Source organism: Vicugna pacos, chromosome 26 (genome assembly GCF_048564905.1).
Source record: "Vicugna pacos chromosome 26, VicPac4, whole genome shotgun sequence".
In the NCBI taxonomy this organism is placed as follows: domain Eukaryota; kingdom Metazoa; phylum Chordata; class Mammalia; order Artiodactyla; family Camelidae; genus Vicugna; species Vicugna pacos.
The window spans coordinates 16,026,851-16,045,840 of record NC_133012.1 but is presented as its reverse complement, the minus strand read 5'-3'; the positions used below and the strand labels follow the sequence as shown (position 1 = coordinate 16,045,840).

The 18,990-nt window shown below is 37.7% G+C and overlaps 1 protein-coding gene across 1 annotated transcript in view; it reads left to right on the top strand.

Annotated features, from left to right (window-relative positions):
- Positions 1-8,688: 8,688 nt before the first annotated feature.
- Positions 8,689-18,990, top strand: part of ASAH1 (N-acylsphingosine amidohydrolase 1) — a 39,608-nt gene continuing 29,306 nt past the window's right edge. Inside the window, exon 1 of the mRNA XM_072950417.1 lies at positions 8,689-8,898. Coding sequence (XP_072806518.1) covers positions 8,821-8,898 — 78 coding nt within the window. The 5' untranslated portion in view covers positions 8,689-8,820. The remainder of the gene's footprint in view (positions 8,899-18,990) is intronic.

Here is an 18,990-nt window from a genome sequence, read left to right as displayed (position 1 = left end):
GTCCACACAAAAGAAAGGAATCTATAGATATCAAACAAACAAAAACAGGAACCCTCAGAGGTGAGTAAGTACCAAAGCTCACTCTCACCTGAAAGTTTCTGCCAAATCCTGGAGACTCTGAGCTTTTGTTTTGACAAGCGCCCAAGATACAGGAGATAAGAGCCTGGACTCACACAGGAGGGAATCTATGACTACAAAGGACTATTCCTTCAAGGGTAACAGTGAATGAGAAATAAATTTTATTGCACAGTGGTGAGTAACACATTTTTTCTTCTGCTTGGCATTGAGTAGAAGGGAAAGAAAAAATATATTCCTTGAGATGTAAGCGTAAGCTGGCTTCAGGCAGGTTTGTGACTCAAAATCACACTACTTCTGATTTTAAAAGAAAAAAAATCTCAAGGAGAGAATTCCATTAAAAATTGTCTCATTCGGCTCTGCCTTTATGATCTTAAATCCTACCAAAAAAAATTTTCAAAGAAAATAAGCAACTAAAAACTAAAAAAAAAAAAAGAAAAAAAAACAGCTCAAAGTCAAAAATACAGAGAAAGCAAGCACCTTCAGTGAAAATCAGGAGAAACAAAGTTTAATCATCAAATGTAGACTATTAAACAACTATACTTGACATGTTTAAAGAAATAAAACTTAAGCTGGAACATAAGCAGGAAATAAATTACAAAATACTAAGCAGATTTGAAAGAAAAAATAAGAACTTTAAAAAATAAACATATTTAGAAATTCAGTGGATGTATTAAATATCAGATTAAACAAAGGCAAAGAGACTTAATGAACTAGAATGTAACTGAATAACTGATCCCAAATACAGCGTACAGAGACAAGGAGATGCACTATACAGTGAAATAAACATCAAGAGACAGAGAACAGGTTGAGAATGTGTAATGTATGCCTACTTCAGGTACAAAAGCAGAGAAGAGAAAGAATGGGAAAGAGGTAATAGAGGTAACAACTGAGAATTTTTCAGATAACAGATCTTAAAATCCTAGTGAATCCCAAACATGGTAATTAAAGATACATACTTAAGCACATTATGGTAAAATGGCAGAACTACATAGAAGTTTCATCTTAAAAGCAGCTAGAAAGAAAAGAGTGATCACCCAAAAAGTTCAACAGTTTAGCTGATTGCTGGCTTTTCACTAGCAAATATGAAGCCAAAAAACAGAAGAGTACCTTCTGTGAGCTGAGAGAAAGTAATTGTCAACCTAGAACTCTAAACTCCATGAAACTATCTTTCAAGAATAAGAAAAGAGCACTAATGCAAAATAAAGACATCACTGGCAGATAAAAATTGAGATAATTTATCAACAATTGATCACCATTAAGAGAAAAATTCTAGGCTGAATGAAAATGATCCCAGAGAGAAGGTCAGAGATGTAACAAAAAATGTTAAGCAAAGATACTGAAGATAATAATGGGTAAAGCTAAGCAAAGCTGACTGTATTTTTAAAAAGAACAATAATGCTTAATTTGTGGAAGGGGTGTTAAAACTAAAATATTACACAAAAATAGCATATACTTGGCAGAGAGAGGGAGATTGGACTTAAACTATTACAAGGTCCTAAATTTGTTCAAAAGGAGAGGGGAAAAATGTAGATTAACTTTAGACTCTGTTAAGCAAGCAAATTAAAATACTTAGGGTAACCACTAAAAGAAGACACAAAGGAAAAAAGGAAAGGAAAATAGGAGGGAAGAGCATAATATAATGGCAGAAATAAATGTAAAGATATTATTCATCACAGTGAATGTAAATGAGCCAAATGCTCCAAATTTTTTCAATTGGATTTTAAAATATCAAGCAAAAGTTGTTTAAAGAGACACGGAATTCAGAAAGTCAATGAATGGGGAAAAAAATTCTAACAAAAAAGCATTATAGCTATGTTAGAAATTTAAAACAAAAGGAATTATTAGAGGTAAAACAGGTTACTATATAATGATAAAAGAGTCATTTCAACTCTAATTTGGAAAGATACACACATCCCAATGTTCATAGCATGGTATTATAGCAGCACTATTCACAAAAGCCAAGACATTCCCAAATGTCCATCCACAGATGAATGACTAAAGATGTAGTATACATACATACAGTGGAATGCTACTCAGCCATAAAAAGAATAAAATAATGCCATTTACAGAAACATGGATGGACCTAGAGACTATCTTGCTAAGTGAAGTAAGTCAGACTCAGAAAGACAAATATCATATAATATCACTTATATGTGGAATCTGAATTATGATACAAATGAATTTATTTACAAAATAGATAGACTCACAGACACAAAAAACAAACCATGATTACCAAAGGGGAAATGGGCTGGGGAGGGATAAAATAGGAGTTTGGGATTAGCAAATACAAACTACTATATATATCTAAAATAACAAGGTCCTACTGTATAGCACAGGGAACTATATTCAATATCCTGTAATAAACTATAATGGAAAAGAATATGAAAAAGAATATATACATACACACATATATACATAACTGAAACATTTTGCTATACACCAGAAACTACCACATTATAAATCAACTATACTTATATTTTTTAAAAATTTAAGAGTCATTTCACTACAAAGATAAAACAATTCTAAACTTGTATGCATCTAATAACAACTGCAAAATTATAAACAAAAACTTAAATCTACAAGGAGAAACTGGCACATCTACTATAGCATACCTCCCTTAATAATTAATAAATTAAGCAGACAAACTCAGAAAATTGAATAGCATAATCATGAAGTGTGACCTAAAGGATATGTAAAGAACATTTCACATAAAAGGACTCATATTCTTTCAGGCATGGAACATATACAAATATTGACTCCATGCTTGGCCATAAAGTTAGCCTCCAAAAGTAAAAAACAAAGACCATATATTCTGCAAAATGCAATGAATTATTTAGAAACCAGAACAAAAGATAATTTACAAAGTTAACTGATACTCTGTGAGTGATGCCTCTTATCCACATAGCATTGCCTCCTTTGGCATTTATAAAAGAGAATTAATTTCTCTACCATTCTCCAATATATTTACCACAAAAGAGATACATGCTATACAGAGAAAATCATCAAAATGCAAAAATTACTCTACCTTGAATTTATATTACAGAAATTATCACAGAGCTAAGGGAGATAGAAAGTCCACGTGTGCTTGAAATATATAAAGTTCTATACATTTGGAAACAAATTTTAAACATCCACTTTTAAAAACTCAGCTCAAAGAAGAAATCAAATTAAAATGATGAAATAACCCTAATTATTGTAATGAAAATGCTACTTATCAAGACATTAGGAAGGTAGCAAAAACAGTAAATACTAATTTAATAAAGTTAATTAAATTAAATGTATAGCTCTTTATGCTTATAGTAGCAAAGAAAAATATTCTAAATTAATGAGCTAAACATCCAACTTACAAAGTAGAGGTAAAATCAAAACAAATTCAAAGGAAGTAGAAAGGAGAAAAAAATAAATGGTAGAAAATACTGAAATAAGAAATAAAAAAAATTTTACAGGATAAACAAAACCTAAAATGACAACTTCATATGGTTCCACCCAACAGAACTGAACATACATAAAGTATGTTTGAATTGTGGTTGGCTTCCTAAGTTGATATATATGCATGTTAGCGGTATTTTCTTTTTCCGTTGTAAATTCCCTTTGATCAGGAATTCCTATGTCACTGCATGTATATCTTTCATAGCAACTAGCGATTTGCTCGGAACTTTCAGATGGTCATTTAGTACTTGTACACATATTACTATAGTTGCCATTGCTGGCTTCTGTTGTCATTTCAGGGTGATAATCATTCTCCTCACCTTTCCTAGTTGAGAAACAACCGAAAAATATTCACAGGCATCAGACGGGAATCAATATCAACTTTAACTGCTGATTAAACTGGAATAGGGAAAACAGATTGGACCTTAGGCCAAGATGGGATACCAACTCCTTCTCCTCTGGAATGAATTTATGCACTCAGTCATTTGATAAATGCAAACTGCTTCCCAGCGGCACAGCTAGTTTCTAACACGGCAGGGAGTAACCTGAGGGCAAGGTGAGGCTAGGATGGGGGCAGCAGATGAAAATAGTTACAAAAGACTCCATTTTTTACAACCTTTTCTCCATGTCTCCCAGAGCCACTCTTTCATGATGCTTTTCCTTAAGTCTTCATAGCCATTGTGTTAACATAGTAGTCTAAAAATCTGTTGGATGGGTGCCAATTTTGGGAGATGTGGTCAAAGGCAGCAACTACTTTCCTTTCCACTCCTGTCATCTAAGGCTTACTATTGTGGGCAGACAGATTTGAATGAGAGGGCTAAAAAAGTCAGGCCACACATGTGCAGTGACCCGTTCAGCTATTTACCAATTAGGTAAGTTACTCTTCCCCTAGCGAAACATGAGTTAAAGAGCTGGGGAGAAAGGTAACAGTGTTCTCCCCAAAACACCTGACAGTTTGTTAGGTCTAAAGCTTATATGATTTGGATGTTCTTCTTTAAGGGAAAGAATATAAAATGACAAGTGTAAAATTAGATAGAAGGTTTGGAAGGTGAAGGGCCTGAAAACTTAAGCATCTTAGCTTAATAAATACATAGCTTTATAAATCCTCCTCTGCTCCAGCCAAGGAAGACATACCTATTTTTATGTGTACATCAGTTATGATGCTATCGGATACAGTAATTCCACTTGCAAGCAAATCAGCCTGAGCTGGCTTAAATAATAAAGAATACTGGCTCACCGTAACAAGGAGTCCAGTTGTTGGACAGGCTCCATGGTTGATTGATCTAGCAGCTTAACTATGTCATAATGATCCAGTTTCTTTCCATCTCTCTGCCGTGCTGTCCACAGTACCTACCCATCTTTAGGCAGCTCCCTTCAAGTTTACAGCGTGAATGCCAGCAACAATGGGGACTAATAGTTTACTGTTTCCTGTTAGAAGAGAAAGGACAATTGCTTCAATCATACAGCAAAAGCTCTGAGATTCAAACCATGGCCTACTGGATTCAAGTCTGAGTGACTAAGGCCAAGGCCAAGCACGGAGGCAAGAGGACTAGGGTAACGAATATGAGACCAAACAGGGTCCACCTCCAGAGAAGAGGCCAATGATAAGGATATGGCGCATCCAGATCTCATTGCTGCTGTGTAATGGAGGAGTGGAACTACTGAGGTTGGTGAAACATCGCAATATTAAACCAGAAGCTAGAGCATGGAATAATGCACTAAATCTATTGATATTTTACAAGAGATTTGTTTGATTTACATTTCCCCCATCTTCATTTTTCCCTCTCAGGAGACTGAAAGCCCCAAGGCAGGGATCATTTGTTCACTAGTTACCCAGCACCTAGAGTAAGTGCTCAGTGTTTACTGAGAGAATAAATGAATTCACCACAAACTTAATCAGAAACAGCTGGTCGGAGCATTAAATAAGTCATTATAATGGCTTATGAAAAGTGGAACTATGCAGGAACACGAAGTCAGAACAACAGAAAGAAAAGATTTTGAGATTATTGGATTTGAACTGAATTGACAAGTAATTTTCAAGTCAGAGCAATGTGTCTTATTAAAGAAAGTGGAAACAGGACAAAAGAATTTTATATTAAAAAATGGCTCTTCAAACTTACATGTCTAGGGTGTCAGTTCAAGAAAACATCAAAATGTTTCACAAACAGGTGAGTGTGAAGTAAAGGATAATTAAAATAACTATTTTATTTGACATATGGGGGGCAATTAGATTAAATGTGAGCACTAAATTGGCAGTTTTGTAACAGAATAAAGTATCACATACTTTGAGCCAAAGATAATGATTTAACTTATTTTTCTATACAAAAGTAAAACATAAAGGAAATAATCTTTGATAAAGCTCCTGGAGGACAAGAATTGCGTAACAATTTTGCATGACTTCTGATTTTCCATTTTTTTTCATCCTTCACTCTCTATAGTCCTTCCTGAAAAGACGGACAAAATTCAAAGCTTTGAAACTCAGGTTACATTTTAGATATACTAGGCCTCTTTTAAAATTAAACAACTCATTGGTAAATATTTCTGGTAAAATGTTTATTTTTTGAACTGAAACGTTATTTCCATACTTCTTGCTTTTTTAGTGCAAATCTTTGAATATTCAGTTTTATTAAATCAAGCCATACCTGTTCTGGGTACTGTGTTATGTGTGATAATTTCATTCCGGGTGGAGTGCTTAGGCTGCAATGATTTTAAATCAAGGCACCACCTCAGGAACTCAGGAATGTGAGGTAATAGATTAGAAAAGGTCCAAGAATTTCAGCTATTCTGATAAACAATTTGATTATAGATGCTGACTCTTGCAAACTAAACAGGTTATCCAGGTCTTATACTTGGTGGCTGCTGTGAAGATAGTATTTGAATCACCCTTCCCCCTGACATAATCATTCATTTGTGCATTTAAATACCATTTCTATGAATATGTCAGTGTGCCACAAATCACAGCAAAGTTTCCCATGGCCACATGCTTCCCCGTGGCCTTCTGTACATTTCTAGTATTGAAAAATCAAGTAGGTTAAGAAAAAAGATGTATGTGTAAGAAAAAAATGCATAATTTTGGGGAAGTATATTTAAATTTTAATTTGTCTGAAAGTAGAATCAACAGTATATAATAGGGCTTTGAAAGTTAAACGCAAAATTATATGAAATTTATGTCTAAGAATAGTATGCCAATTGACGTTAAGTTTTCTGCTTAAAGATTCTGATTTTGCCAGACCACCTAAACAGTAATTAATATCCTCTTGTAGGTAAAGAATGTGTTTGGTGACATGTTTAAAGTGGTCTCAGTAGTATTTAAGATGAATGACCTTCAAACGAAATAGATATTTATATTTTTAAAAAAGGAGGCAGGGAATCCTCTTTTTTTCACTTATTTTAAGGTCCAAAATAACTCAATCTATTTAGACATTCCACATTTGTAGAGTGAAGCCCAGGTCTTTACTATGACTCCTTATGCCCTACGTAATCCGTCCTACCCCTCTTACCTCTCAGACTTCATCTACTTCTTTACCCCTCTTCCTTCTGCTCCTTCCTTTCTTCCTTCCTGACTTCCTTGCTGTCGCCAAACATGCCAGATATTCAGTTAATGCCCCAGCTGCTCCCTCTACCTGGAGTACTCTTTCCTAGGCATTTACAAAACTAACTTCCTCAGCTCCTTCAAATCTTTGCTCAAACATCATTTTCTCAATAATGCTTGAGCTGTTCTTCTTATTTTTAACATTGTAACTCTCCCTACCCTTGATCCCCCTTACTCTGCTTTTTCTCTATAATATTTATCACCTTCTAACATTCTTACATAAATTTTGTTATATATGACGTTCACGTCTACTTATCATCTGGAATAAAGAAGCCTCATGAGGGAAGAACATTCTGTCTTGTTCCCAGCTTATCCCCAGTGTCTGGAGAAATGCTTGGCACATTGTAGGTGGACAGTAAATAATTTTTGAATTAACGACCATTTCTATTATCTACTTGCTTACTGCTGAATCAGGAGCCACTTTAAGCATGTGATGTGTTTCATAAGTCAGCCTTCCTCTTCAGAGGAACGCTGTCAGCTACCAAAAGGACAAACAGAAACTATGTGGGAAAAACCCAAAGATCAAATTTCATTTCTCAATCTCCAACAAAAAGATTGTTCCCTTTTTCTAAAAAAGTAATACACATGGGTAAAACTGCAATTCTATACCCACAAGAAAAAAGAAAATACATGTAGATTTTAGTTACAGTATTCTGAGTTTTACTGAAGCATTCAAAAAAAAAAAAAAGCTAGTTGGACGTCAAGAGGCGCAATCAGAAAGTGGAACGCAGAGGGTAGGATTCCGTTCGACTTTTAAGTAACTCATTTTACCAGGACGGCGGCGTCTACAGAAAGTGCAAATGGCAAGCAAATACATTTTTTATGCTATTTTTCAGGTGCAGACTAAGCAGACACTGACTACCTATCCTCCCAGGTTCTCCTGGGCTCTGCCAACCCAAAGCCTTTGCTCGGCTGGGTGAAAGCGCACAGCTCCTGAAGGAAGGTTCTAGGTTCTACCTGGACGTTCCACCTGCTGTCTAACTGCAGGTAAATGAAGCCTGAATTCTGTGACCTGTCAGCTCGGCTGCGTTAGCTCACACCCGGGTGAACCCATGAGGGTTTAATTATCGCCCTCCCGGCGCCAGACACCTGTCGCTGACCCCACAGTCAGGACGAATCACCTCACTCACTTGGGCCCTGCTCTCCTCAGAGCGCAAAAGTGGGTCGCGGCAGCGTGTTACGCCGCGTTTTGAAACTCTCGTGAGTCGGGTCCGTTTCGTGGGCATTTGGCACCGAGCGGCCCGAGCACAGACCTCGACCTGGGCCGTTTGGGAATGCTTTGCGGTGGCACCGGGCCCGGGGAGTAGCGGGACGAAGCCCATACGCCGGGCTTCGGAGATGGGCGCGGCCCGGGGTAAAAGTTCCTCAGCCGCACCGCCGGGGCGGGGCTGGGGCTCGGGCGCAACCACTGCAGGCGGAGGCGCGGGGGGGGAGGGGAGGCGCGACCCAGCCACGGTCCTAACGCGAGAGCTGACCTCCATCCTGCGGGTCCGTCCTCCCTCAGGAAGCCTCTGTCTTCCTGCCGGGCCGCCAAAAAGCCTCGTCCTTTCCTTCCTGCCCCACCTCCTGAGCGGCCGTTCCACACAACGCCCCCCGCCTTGAGTGGTGCGGTCCAGCTCGTGGGTCACGCGACGGCGGGGGCGCGGCCTGCTCCGAGCCCAGGTGGCGCTTCTCTCGCTGCTTCACTCGCGTCTCTCGCGGCGGCGTTAGCAGCTGGGAGGATGCTGGGCTGCGGTCGTCTCACCTTCGTCTTTCTGAGCGTGGCCGTCACCTGCGCTGTGGCGCAGCACGCGCCGCCGGTGGGTGAGCTGGAGCCGCGGGCGCGGAGAGGGGCGCGCGGGAGCACGGGGGTTGGGGAGCAGGTGTGGGGCTGGCGGGGCGTGAGGGACGCCTGGTCCAGGCAGAATCTTTACTGGGGTCTGTCTTTCTGGCAGGGGTGGGGGTGCGGAGCGGTCTGGCGAGCCCCTCCCCGGGTTCCGTACAAGCTGGAACGAGGAAACCTTTGAGGGAAATCCTAATCTCTGCCGAGTAGTGGTTGTGATTTGCACACCCTCAAATTTGAGTAATTGCACCTGTTCTACCAGTGCCAGGCTCGCGCATCCTGAACTACAAGAGAAGTTCCAGTTGACTTGTGTGCATAACTCACTTAAGCGACTAACTGCCCGATGACTTTGGCATCCTCTACCCCGTGACGAGGTGCAGAAGGAGAAGTAGCAGCTAAAGATCCTGAGATCTTGGGAAAGGGCGAGGCGTCCCCAGTCCGGGCAGTGGGAGTAGCCCAAGCCGGCCCCGATGTAGCTGCGTTGGCCTTTACCCTAGAGACATGTGAACTCCTGCTCTCAGGGCTCTTTACCCCTCAGGGAAGTAGCAGGGACACAGACTTGATAACTGCAAAAGACAGAGAGGGACCAGTTTGACTCCCATTTTAGAGGGCAGGAAGTAGACTTCGACTGAGAAAGTGCCTAGCCAGAGGTCACACTATTTCCTGAACGTGTCTAAAAGACTCAAGTCTCTGGACGCCCAGGCTAGTGCTCTTGCATAATTCTCTTTTTTAAAGGCAATGAGACTGTATTTTTTCTTTGCAAGTAGATCAGATAAATAGGAACTTGGCTACATGTGACCTGAGACTAAATGAAGTTAATCTTGAATAGTTTAGGTAGGATATTGACAGTAGGAGCAAGATGTGCCTTCTCCCCTTTTATTCTTTTATTTCTCTAAGGAGAAATGCTTTAAGAATAAAATCATGATGGGGAGGAGGTAATTAGGTTTATTTATTTACTTATTTTTTAAGTGGAGGTACTGGGGATTAAACCCAGGACCTTGTGCATGCTAGGCACACACTTCTACCACTGAGCTGTCCCCTCCCCTGGCCCATTCAAAATTGATATAACGTAAAGCAAATAAAAGCAGAATACAAAATAATATTCACAGTGATTTCAGTAACAGAAAAATACACAGTATATACATGTGGACAAGGATTGGAAGGATATAAGGAAAAATAAAATTTGTTTGCTTTAGTGTGGGTAGGGAATTAATTTGCTTTAAAATGGCTGGGATTATGGGACTTTTTAAAGAATTTTATACTTTAATACTGTCAGTGCTCTTCAGCCAGAGACCCCAGGAAACACACCTGTAGTTGAAGAAACTGAGTTTATTACTCTTTGTGGTGAAGGAGAATGCGTATTATAGGCACATGTGGGATCTCTTAGTAAAAGGGCATTAGGAAAAACCTGTTCTATAATTTGGACTTTGGTTGTGTGATTCAGGGGGTGAGTTTTTTGGAATCGGGGTTTACCCTAGATTGGATACTTGTAGAAAGTTAGACCACAGTGTGATTAGATAAAGAAGAAACAGTCATTTGGCAAAAGAAAGGGGAGTTTGGTATTTTGTGGGTTGCACAGTACCCTTGTTTTTAATCTGGCTTAGAAACATGAAGTGGCCTTGCTTTGCCTCATTTGATCATGTCTCAGATTAACCTTAATATTTGCTTTTTTTCCACCTTTCTCAACGCTTTATTTTTTCAAGGAAGGGTATTTTAAAAGGTATTTTTAGAACAAGAAGAATCAACAGCCCATCTATGAATTTAATAGTTCTTATCTATAACAGTGGTTGTCAAAATCTAGTCTGGCCTCGTATTAGTTTGGGAAGCTGCTTTCACAAGTCTTTTATGAAATGAGAAAAATGAGGGCATAAAACTAAAATTATTAATTCAAAATGTTAGCTTTTATTCAGATTTTCATGGTCTTCCATTTTTTTGTTAAAATGTCCTTTCTTTTATGTATATGGGGTTTTGTTTTGTTTTAACATCTCTATTTGGGAGAATGAAAATTGAGACTCCCCTGTGCTGGGCCCCTGCGAATTTTTTAACTGATCTGGAAAATTCTGGAAGCCACTGACTAAAAGAATTTTTAGAACTTCACAGAAGTTCTGTGAACTCATCCTTTGATGAGAATAAGCAGTTTTTCATTTTGAATCATTCTATGAAAAACAGTTTGTAGCCACATACTTACAAAAGATATTTCAAAACTATTGTTGATATATATAAATAATGAAGACTGGCTTTAAATTACAAACAGAAATCATTGGATTTGGAATGTCTGGATTTTGTTTTGTTCTGTTTTGTTTTTGAGGCTTTTCAGAATATGGCATATTTTAAGATCTTGAGTCATTCTTTATTATTGATTCTTATTGGTTCTGTTAAGGGATGGTGGTAACAAGCTATGCCACATCTAGGTATTTATCCAAAGAAAACAAAAACATTAATTCAAAAGATATCTGCACCCCCATGTTCACTGCCGCATTATTTACAATAGCCAAGATATGGAAACAACCTCAGTACCTATGAATGGATGAATGGTTAAAGAAGATGGGACATACACACACACACATATAGGTTTTTATATGTATATGATATATATATGAATACTACTCAGCCATAAAAAAGATGAAATCTTGCCATATGTGACATGTATGGATCTTGAAGGTATTATGTTAAGTGAAATAAATCAGAGAAAGACAAATACCATGCGGTTTACTCAAACGTGGAATATAAAAAACAAACAAAATGAATGGACAAACCAAACAAAAACAAGTACATAGATACAGAGAACAGAGTAGTGGTTACCAGAGGGGAAGGGGCAGGGGGAAGGGTGAAATGGGTAAAGGGAATTAACAGTATGGTGACAGATGGAAACTAAATTTTTATGCTGAGCATACTGTAATGTATACAGAAGTAGACGTATAATGGTTTACACTTGAAACTTACATAATGTTATAAACCTGTATTATCTCAATAAAAAATAACTTGAAAAATATTCAAAAAGAAAAAGATGCTGGTGACAGGAATGGTGTAGGCAAAGTCTGGGGAGGGAGACAGAGACGGCATCATTCTGGACTCTGTGGACTTTGTTAAGGATTTTGGAAATTATCCTAAACACAACGGGAGGCCATTGAATACTTTTAAACAAGATATAAATTTTTCACTTTCAAAAGATCAGTTTGGATTGGAAGGGAACAAAGGTGGATACGAGGACTCTAGAGGAGAAAAGAGGGTGACTTCTAGAGGGGTAGTGCCCATGGAGAAGGAAGGAAGTGGATGGTTTCAGAGAAAATTCAGGGTTAGAATAAGCAGAAGGAAAGATTGGATAAGGGACATCCTTTCTAAAGTGCTCGGCTGGGTGAATGGTGGCATCACTTATCAGGGAACATGGGGAGGGAAGAATGAAGGTGATTTTCATTCTGGTTATGTCGAATCTCAGGTGGCACTGAGATATCCAGCAGGCCTTTGGGACTGGAGCTCAGTAGAGGATATTGGGAGTCATAGGCATATTATTTACAGCCCACCAGAGCAGGTGAAGATTGAGTGGATAAAGAATACAGAAAGAGAAGAAAAGAAGAGGTATAGACAAAGGCTCAGGGACCCACACATGTATGTGTCAGATAGAGAAGAACCGGCAAAGTTAAATCAGTCAGAATGGGGGAGTGAGTTTTAAGGAAGTTTAAAAGAGAGAGTAAGACAAGTCAACTCTGTTGAATGCCATTGAGATGTCAGGTGTCCATTGTGCTTGGCATATGGAGGTCATTGGTTGCCTTAGCCGGAGCACTGTTGGGAGCAGAAAATAGATTGTAGTAGTCTGTGAAGTGATCAGAAGAAAAGGAATCAGAGGGGGAGAGAGCAATAAATCTGAGCAGATTCCTAAAATGTGTGAAAATTAAGCATAGTGGCTCAGTCATGAATTGCTGAATCAAACTGACTTTTATGCATCAGCTTCTCAAGTGAGTAATAACATTGTTGACATGAGCTGCTGAATCAGCTTTTAGCAGTGATTTCCACAAAGTTTTCAAAAATCTCATCAACACCATCTGGCCTGCCCAGCTTTATTGTACTGCCTTTGCTTTCCTCGGTACTCCAAAGGAAAGAACACACAGGGACCATCTGCTCACTTAGCCCACAAATACTGCATGCTGACTCTGTGCCTGACTCTGTTCCAGATGCCAGGAATGGGTCAGTGAACAAGACAAAGTTCTCTGCCCTGATGGAGAGTTTATTCACGATCTTTTTACCTAAATATCCCTCGTTTAATAGGATGCCATTGCATCAAAGATTAGAAAATAAGTGAAAAACTTTGCATGCTCTTTTGGATTTGTTGTATATGCCTTTTCTCAATCAATAGATGTGTGCCTGCTCTATTGTACATAGAGAACAGTTTAAGAAACAAATTTTGTTTAGAAAATAGCTGTTGGTGAATTGAATTAGAATTGTCTCGCTGGAATTGTTCAGCTTTTCTGATGATGTGAACACTGGTGTGAGCTACATATTTCTTTAAATTACCTTTCACTGACTTTTTCTGATTGTGTGAATAAGACGAACACGAGGGCTTTCTGAACTCTTGTACAGTCTTAGAAGCATACGTTTCATTAGGTTCTCATTAATTCTGCAGGACTCAAGTATTTTAAGGAGCTGGACGAATTATGTCATTTCTCTTAAGCATGGAGCATTTGGGTCACTAATAGAATTTTCACTTTATATGTTACTTTCCTAAATGTAATTGTGTCCAGTATCTCTGTGGTTAATTTTTCTTTGTGAGTGGGGAGGACATAAAGACTGATTACTTTCAAAGAAGTTCAAGTTCCTACCAAATAATCAGAATAATTAGAGAATTCACCGACACAGGGAATACTTCCAAAACATTTTACAGAGATTTTCACCACTTTCTCTGGCCTTAGGAAGCACATATGAGAGAGGGATTGAGATGTTAAGTTGGTTGTACTTTTTCACCCTTGGACAAAGTAAAACAGTACACCAAGCAGAGAACATGATATCGTCCCCTGTCATCTATTTACAATCCTTACCTATCATCTATTTAAGTTTTTACATGTCTTGATATGGTTGTCTAATGTTAAAACCATGTATAGTTAAATTTGAAGATAGTAAGAATCTTTAAATAACAAATGAGCTCACTGTAATTGCATTTCAAGTCTATACATAGATTTTTGAAGCTATCTTTCCTTGTAGAGTCTTCCTCGAAAGTGACTCTCCACTCTACCCCAGATCTAAACTTTTTGTTTAAAATAACTGTTGTTAGAGGGTATTATGCTTAGTGAAATAAGTCAGAGATAAATACTGTATGTTATCACTTAGATGCGGAACCTGAAAAATGAAATGAATGAATATAGCAAAACAGAAACAGACTCACAGAGAACAAACTAGTGGTTACCAGTGGGGAGAGGGAAGGGGGATGGGGCAAGTTAGGGGTAGAAGATAAAAGGGATGCAGACTACTATGTATAAAATAAATAAGCTGGAAGGATATATTGTGAAGCCCAGGGAATATAGCCAATATTTTATAGTAACTTTAAATGGAGTATAATTTATAAAAATTTGAGTCACTCTGCTGTACACCTGAAAGTAATACTGTAAATCAACTCTACCTCATTAAGAAAATCAATGAAAAATAATTTTAAAACATGTAAAAGTAAAATGGCTTTAGTGTCAGTATCTTACGGACACCTGAAATACCCTTGTGTTAGTTTCTGGTGTGCAGCACAGTGATTCAGTTATACTCATGTATATTCTTTTTCATTATAGTTATTACAAGCTATTGAATAGAGTTTCTTTGCGCTATACAGTAGGGCTTTGTTGTTTATATAGTCTGTGTGTAGTAGTTTGTATCTGCTAATCCTAAACTCCTGATTTTTCCTTTCTCCCCCTTTCCCCTTTGGTAACCATAATTTGTTTTCTATGTCTGTGAGTCTGTTTCTGTTTTGTAAGTAAACTCATTTGTGTTCTTCTTGGATTCCACATATAAGTGATATCATATGATACTTGTCTTTCTCTGACTTCACTTAGTATGAGAAATTCTAGGTTCATCCATGTTGCTGCAAATGGGATTATTTCATTCTTTTTATGGCTGAGTGGTAGTCCATTGTATAAATATACCACAACTTCTTTATCCAGGCATCTCTCAATGGTCATTTCGGTTGCTTCCATGTCTTGACTATTGTATATAGTGCTGCTATGAACATTGGGGTGCATGTATCTTTTTGAATTGGAGTTTTCTTTGGATATATACCCAGGAGTGGAATTGCTAAATCATATGATAAGTCTGTTTTTAGTTTTTTTAAGGAATTTCCATGCCATTCCCTGTAGTGACTACACCAAATTACATTCCCACCAACAATGTAGGATTCCCCTTTCTTCACACCCTCTCCAGCATTTATTGTTTGTGTACTTTTTAATGATGGCCATTGTGACCTGTGTGAGGTAATACCTCATTATAATTTTGATTTGCATTTCTCTGACAACAATTTTGAGCATTTTTTCATGTGTCTGTTGGCCATCTGTATGTCATCTTGGAGAAATGTCTGGTTAGGTCTTCTGCCCATTTTTTGATTGGGTTGTTTGGGGTTATTTTTTTTTGTTACTAAGTTATATGAGTGGTTTTATATTCTGAAAATTAAGCCCTTGTCAGTCACATCATTTGCAAATATTTTCTCCCAGTCTGTAGGTTATCTTTTCATTTTGTTATGGTTTCCTTCGCTGTGCAAAACCTTTAAGTTTAATTCGGTCCCATTTGTTTATTTTTGCTTTTATATTTGCCTTGGTAGACTGACCTAGGAAAACATTGCTACAGTTTATGTCAGAGAATGTTTTGCCTATGTTCTCTTCTAGGAGATTTATAGTGTCTTGTCTTATGTTTATATCTTTAACCCATTTTGAATTTATTTCTATGTGTGGTATGAGGTAATGGTCTAACTTTATTGATATACATGCACTGTCCCACTTTCCCAACACCATTTGCCGAAGAGACTATCTTTTCTCCATTGTATATTTTTGCCTTCTTTGTTAAAGATTAATTGACCATAGGTGTGTAGGTTTATTTCTGAGCTCTCTATTCTGGTCCATTGATCCATATGTCTGTTTTTGTGCCAACACCATGCTATTTTAATTACTGTAGCTCTGTAGTATGGTCTGAAGTCTGGGAGGGTTATGTCTCTAGCTTCATTCTTTTTCTTCAGTATTGCTTTGGCAATTCTGGATCTTTTGTGATTCCATATAAATTTTAGGATTATTTGTTCTATTTTTGTGAAAAATGTCCTGGATAATTGGATCGGGATCACATTAAATCTTTAGATTACTTTGGGTTATATGGCCATTTTAACAATATTAATTCTTCCAAACCAAGAGTGTGTGATATCTTTCTGTTATCTTTAAATCATCTTTAATTTCCTTCATCAGTGTTTCATAGTTCTCAGCATATGTGTCTTTCATCTCCTTTGTCAGGTTTATTCCTAAGTATTTTATTTTATTTTTGATGTGATTTTAAAAGATACTGAGGTTTTTTTGTTTGTTTGACTTTCCTTTTCTGGACTGGGGCTCTAATCAGCTGTGTAACCTTCTGGTCACTAGTGGAGTTGGACCTTGCATCTAGAACATGACCCTAAAGTTCCTGAAAATTGGAAATTCAGTAAAAGTACATAAATAGGATTTTTGTGAATCAGATCACATTTTAAACTCACAAAAGTTCTGATATTTAGAAAAATCTTACAGTGAATAAGTTAGAATGAATTAAGAGTTCCATTTCTAAAGTTAATAATTGCCTTTCCTATTAAATGATATGTTTGGAAAATTCATAGTTGTAAATTAAGACTTTCTTAAGTAGAGTGCTACTTTTTGGTGTCCATTTCCAACTTCACTGAGCAAGGACTAGTGAATTTAGAGTACCCTGTCCTGTGCTGCAGTCATATGTTGTTATGTTAAAATAACTTTAGCAATGAAAGTTTAAAACATTTAACATTATGTCTGAGGATCACTTTCTGAAAATCCGTCACATAATGTCAATGAAATCATGTAGTTTTTAAATTTGATATTTAAAAATGTGTGTCTGAGTGGACATACTAAAAGAAAATCAAATAATATAGACAGACTTATGATGAAGAGCTCATCTCTTCTACTGCATCCCCTTTCTCAGGAAGCAGACACTTTTAACCCTTTATACTCGGGCCAGAACCCACCTCTACTGTCCTCCTGGTTGCTTGCAGCTCAGTCTATTTTGATTAATTGGTGTTGATGCCAAGTTGTGTGCTAAAGTTTTGAATATTACCTCTGGTTATCTTTATGAGTACTACTGTTGGTAATACGTTTATGCTGAATTTGTCTGAATCCTCTGTAGGCATTGTCTGCTCTCAGACATATCCATCTCGATGATGGATAAAAATTTAGCTTACTTCAACAATCTTCCTTACACCCTCCTTTTTACTTTTTTAACAGCTTTATTGAGATACAATTCATACCATACAATTCACCCACTGAAAGTACACAACTTAATGGCTTCAGTGTATTACAGAGAGTTGCACAACTAACACTACAGTCAATTTTAGAACGTTTTCAGCCCCCCCACCAAGAAGCCCCTTGTCCCTTAGCCATTACCCTGAAACCTACCCTTCATTCTTAGGCAACCAGTAATTTATTTTCTGTCTCCATAGTTTTGCCTATTCTGGACATTTTATCTAAAGGGCATCATATAATCCAGGGTCCTTTGTGGCTTCCTTCTTTCACATAGCATGTTTTCAAGGTTAATCCACATTGTAGCATGTATCAATACTTCATTCCTTTTTATGACTGAATAATATTCCGCTTATGGATCTACCACATTTTGTTCATTCATCAGTCAGTGGACATTCGGGCTGTTTCCACTCTTAGTTATTGTGAGTAATGCTGCTATGAACTTTTGTGTACAGTTTTTTTTTTTGTGGACACATGTTTTCATAACTCTTAGGTATATACCTAGGAGAGGAATTGCTGGGTTACATGAAAACTCTTTGTAAGAGTTTGAGGAACTGTCAGACTGTTTCCAGAGAATATAAAATAGTGCAGATTTTATATTCCCACTGGCAATGTATGAGAGTTCCAATTTCTCCATGTCAACTATTTTATTTTATTTTTTAAACATTTTTTATTGATTTATAATCATTTTACAATGTTGTGTCAAATTGCAGTGTTCAGCACAATTTTTCAGCCATACATGGACATACACACTCATTGTCACATTTTTTTCTCTGTGAGCTACCATAACGTTTTTTGTATATTTCCCTGTGCTATACAGTATAATCTTGTTTATCTATTCTACAATTTTGAAATCCCAGTCTATCCCTTCCCACCCTCCACCCTCCTCGCAACCAAAAGTCTGTATTCTCTGTCTGTGAGTCTATTTCTGTCCTGTATTTACGCTTTGCTTTTGTTTGTTTGTTTTTTAGATTCCACATATGAGCGATCTCATATGGTATTTTTCTTTCTCTTTCTGGCTTTCTTCGCTTAGAATGACATTATCCAGGAGCATCCATGTTGCTGCAAATGGCGTTATGTTGTCGGTTTTTATGGCTGAATAGTATTCCATTGTATAAATATACCACCTCTTCTTTATCCAGTCACCTGTTGATGGACATTTAGGCTGTTTCCATGTTTTGGCTATTGTAAATAGTGCTTCTATGAACACTGGGGTGCAGGTGTCACCCTGAAGTAGGGTTCCTTCTGGATACAAGCCCAGGAGTGGGATTCCTGGGTCATACGGTAAGTGTATTCCTAGTCTTTTGAGGAATCTCCACACTGTTTTCCATAGTGGCTGCACCAAACTGCATTCCCACCAGCAGTGTAGGAGGGTTCCCCTTTCTCCACAGCCTCTCCAGCATTTGTCATTTGTGGATTTTTGAATGACGGCCATTCCGACTGGTGTGAGGTGATACCTCATTGTAGTTTTGATTTGCATTTCTCTGATAATTAGTGATATTGAGCATTTTTTTCATGTGCCTTTTGATCATTTGTATGTCTTCCTTGGAGAACTGCTTGTTTAGGTCTTCTGCCCATTTTTGGATTGGGTTGTTTATTTTTTCCTT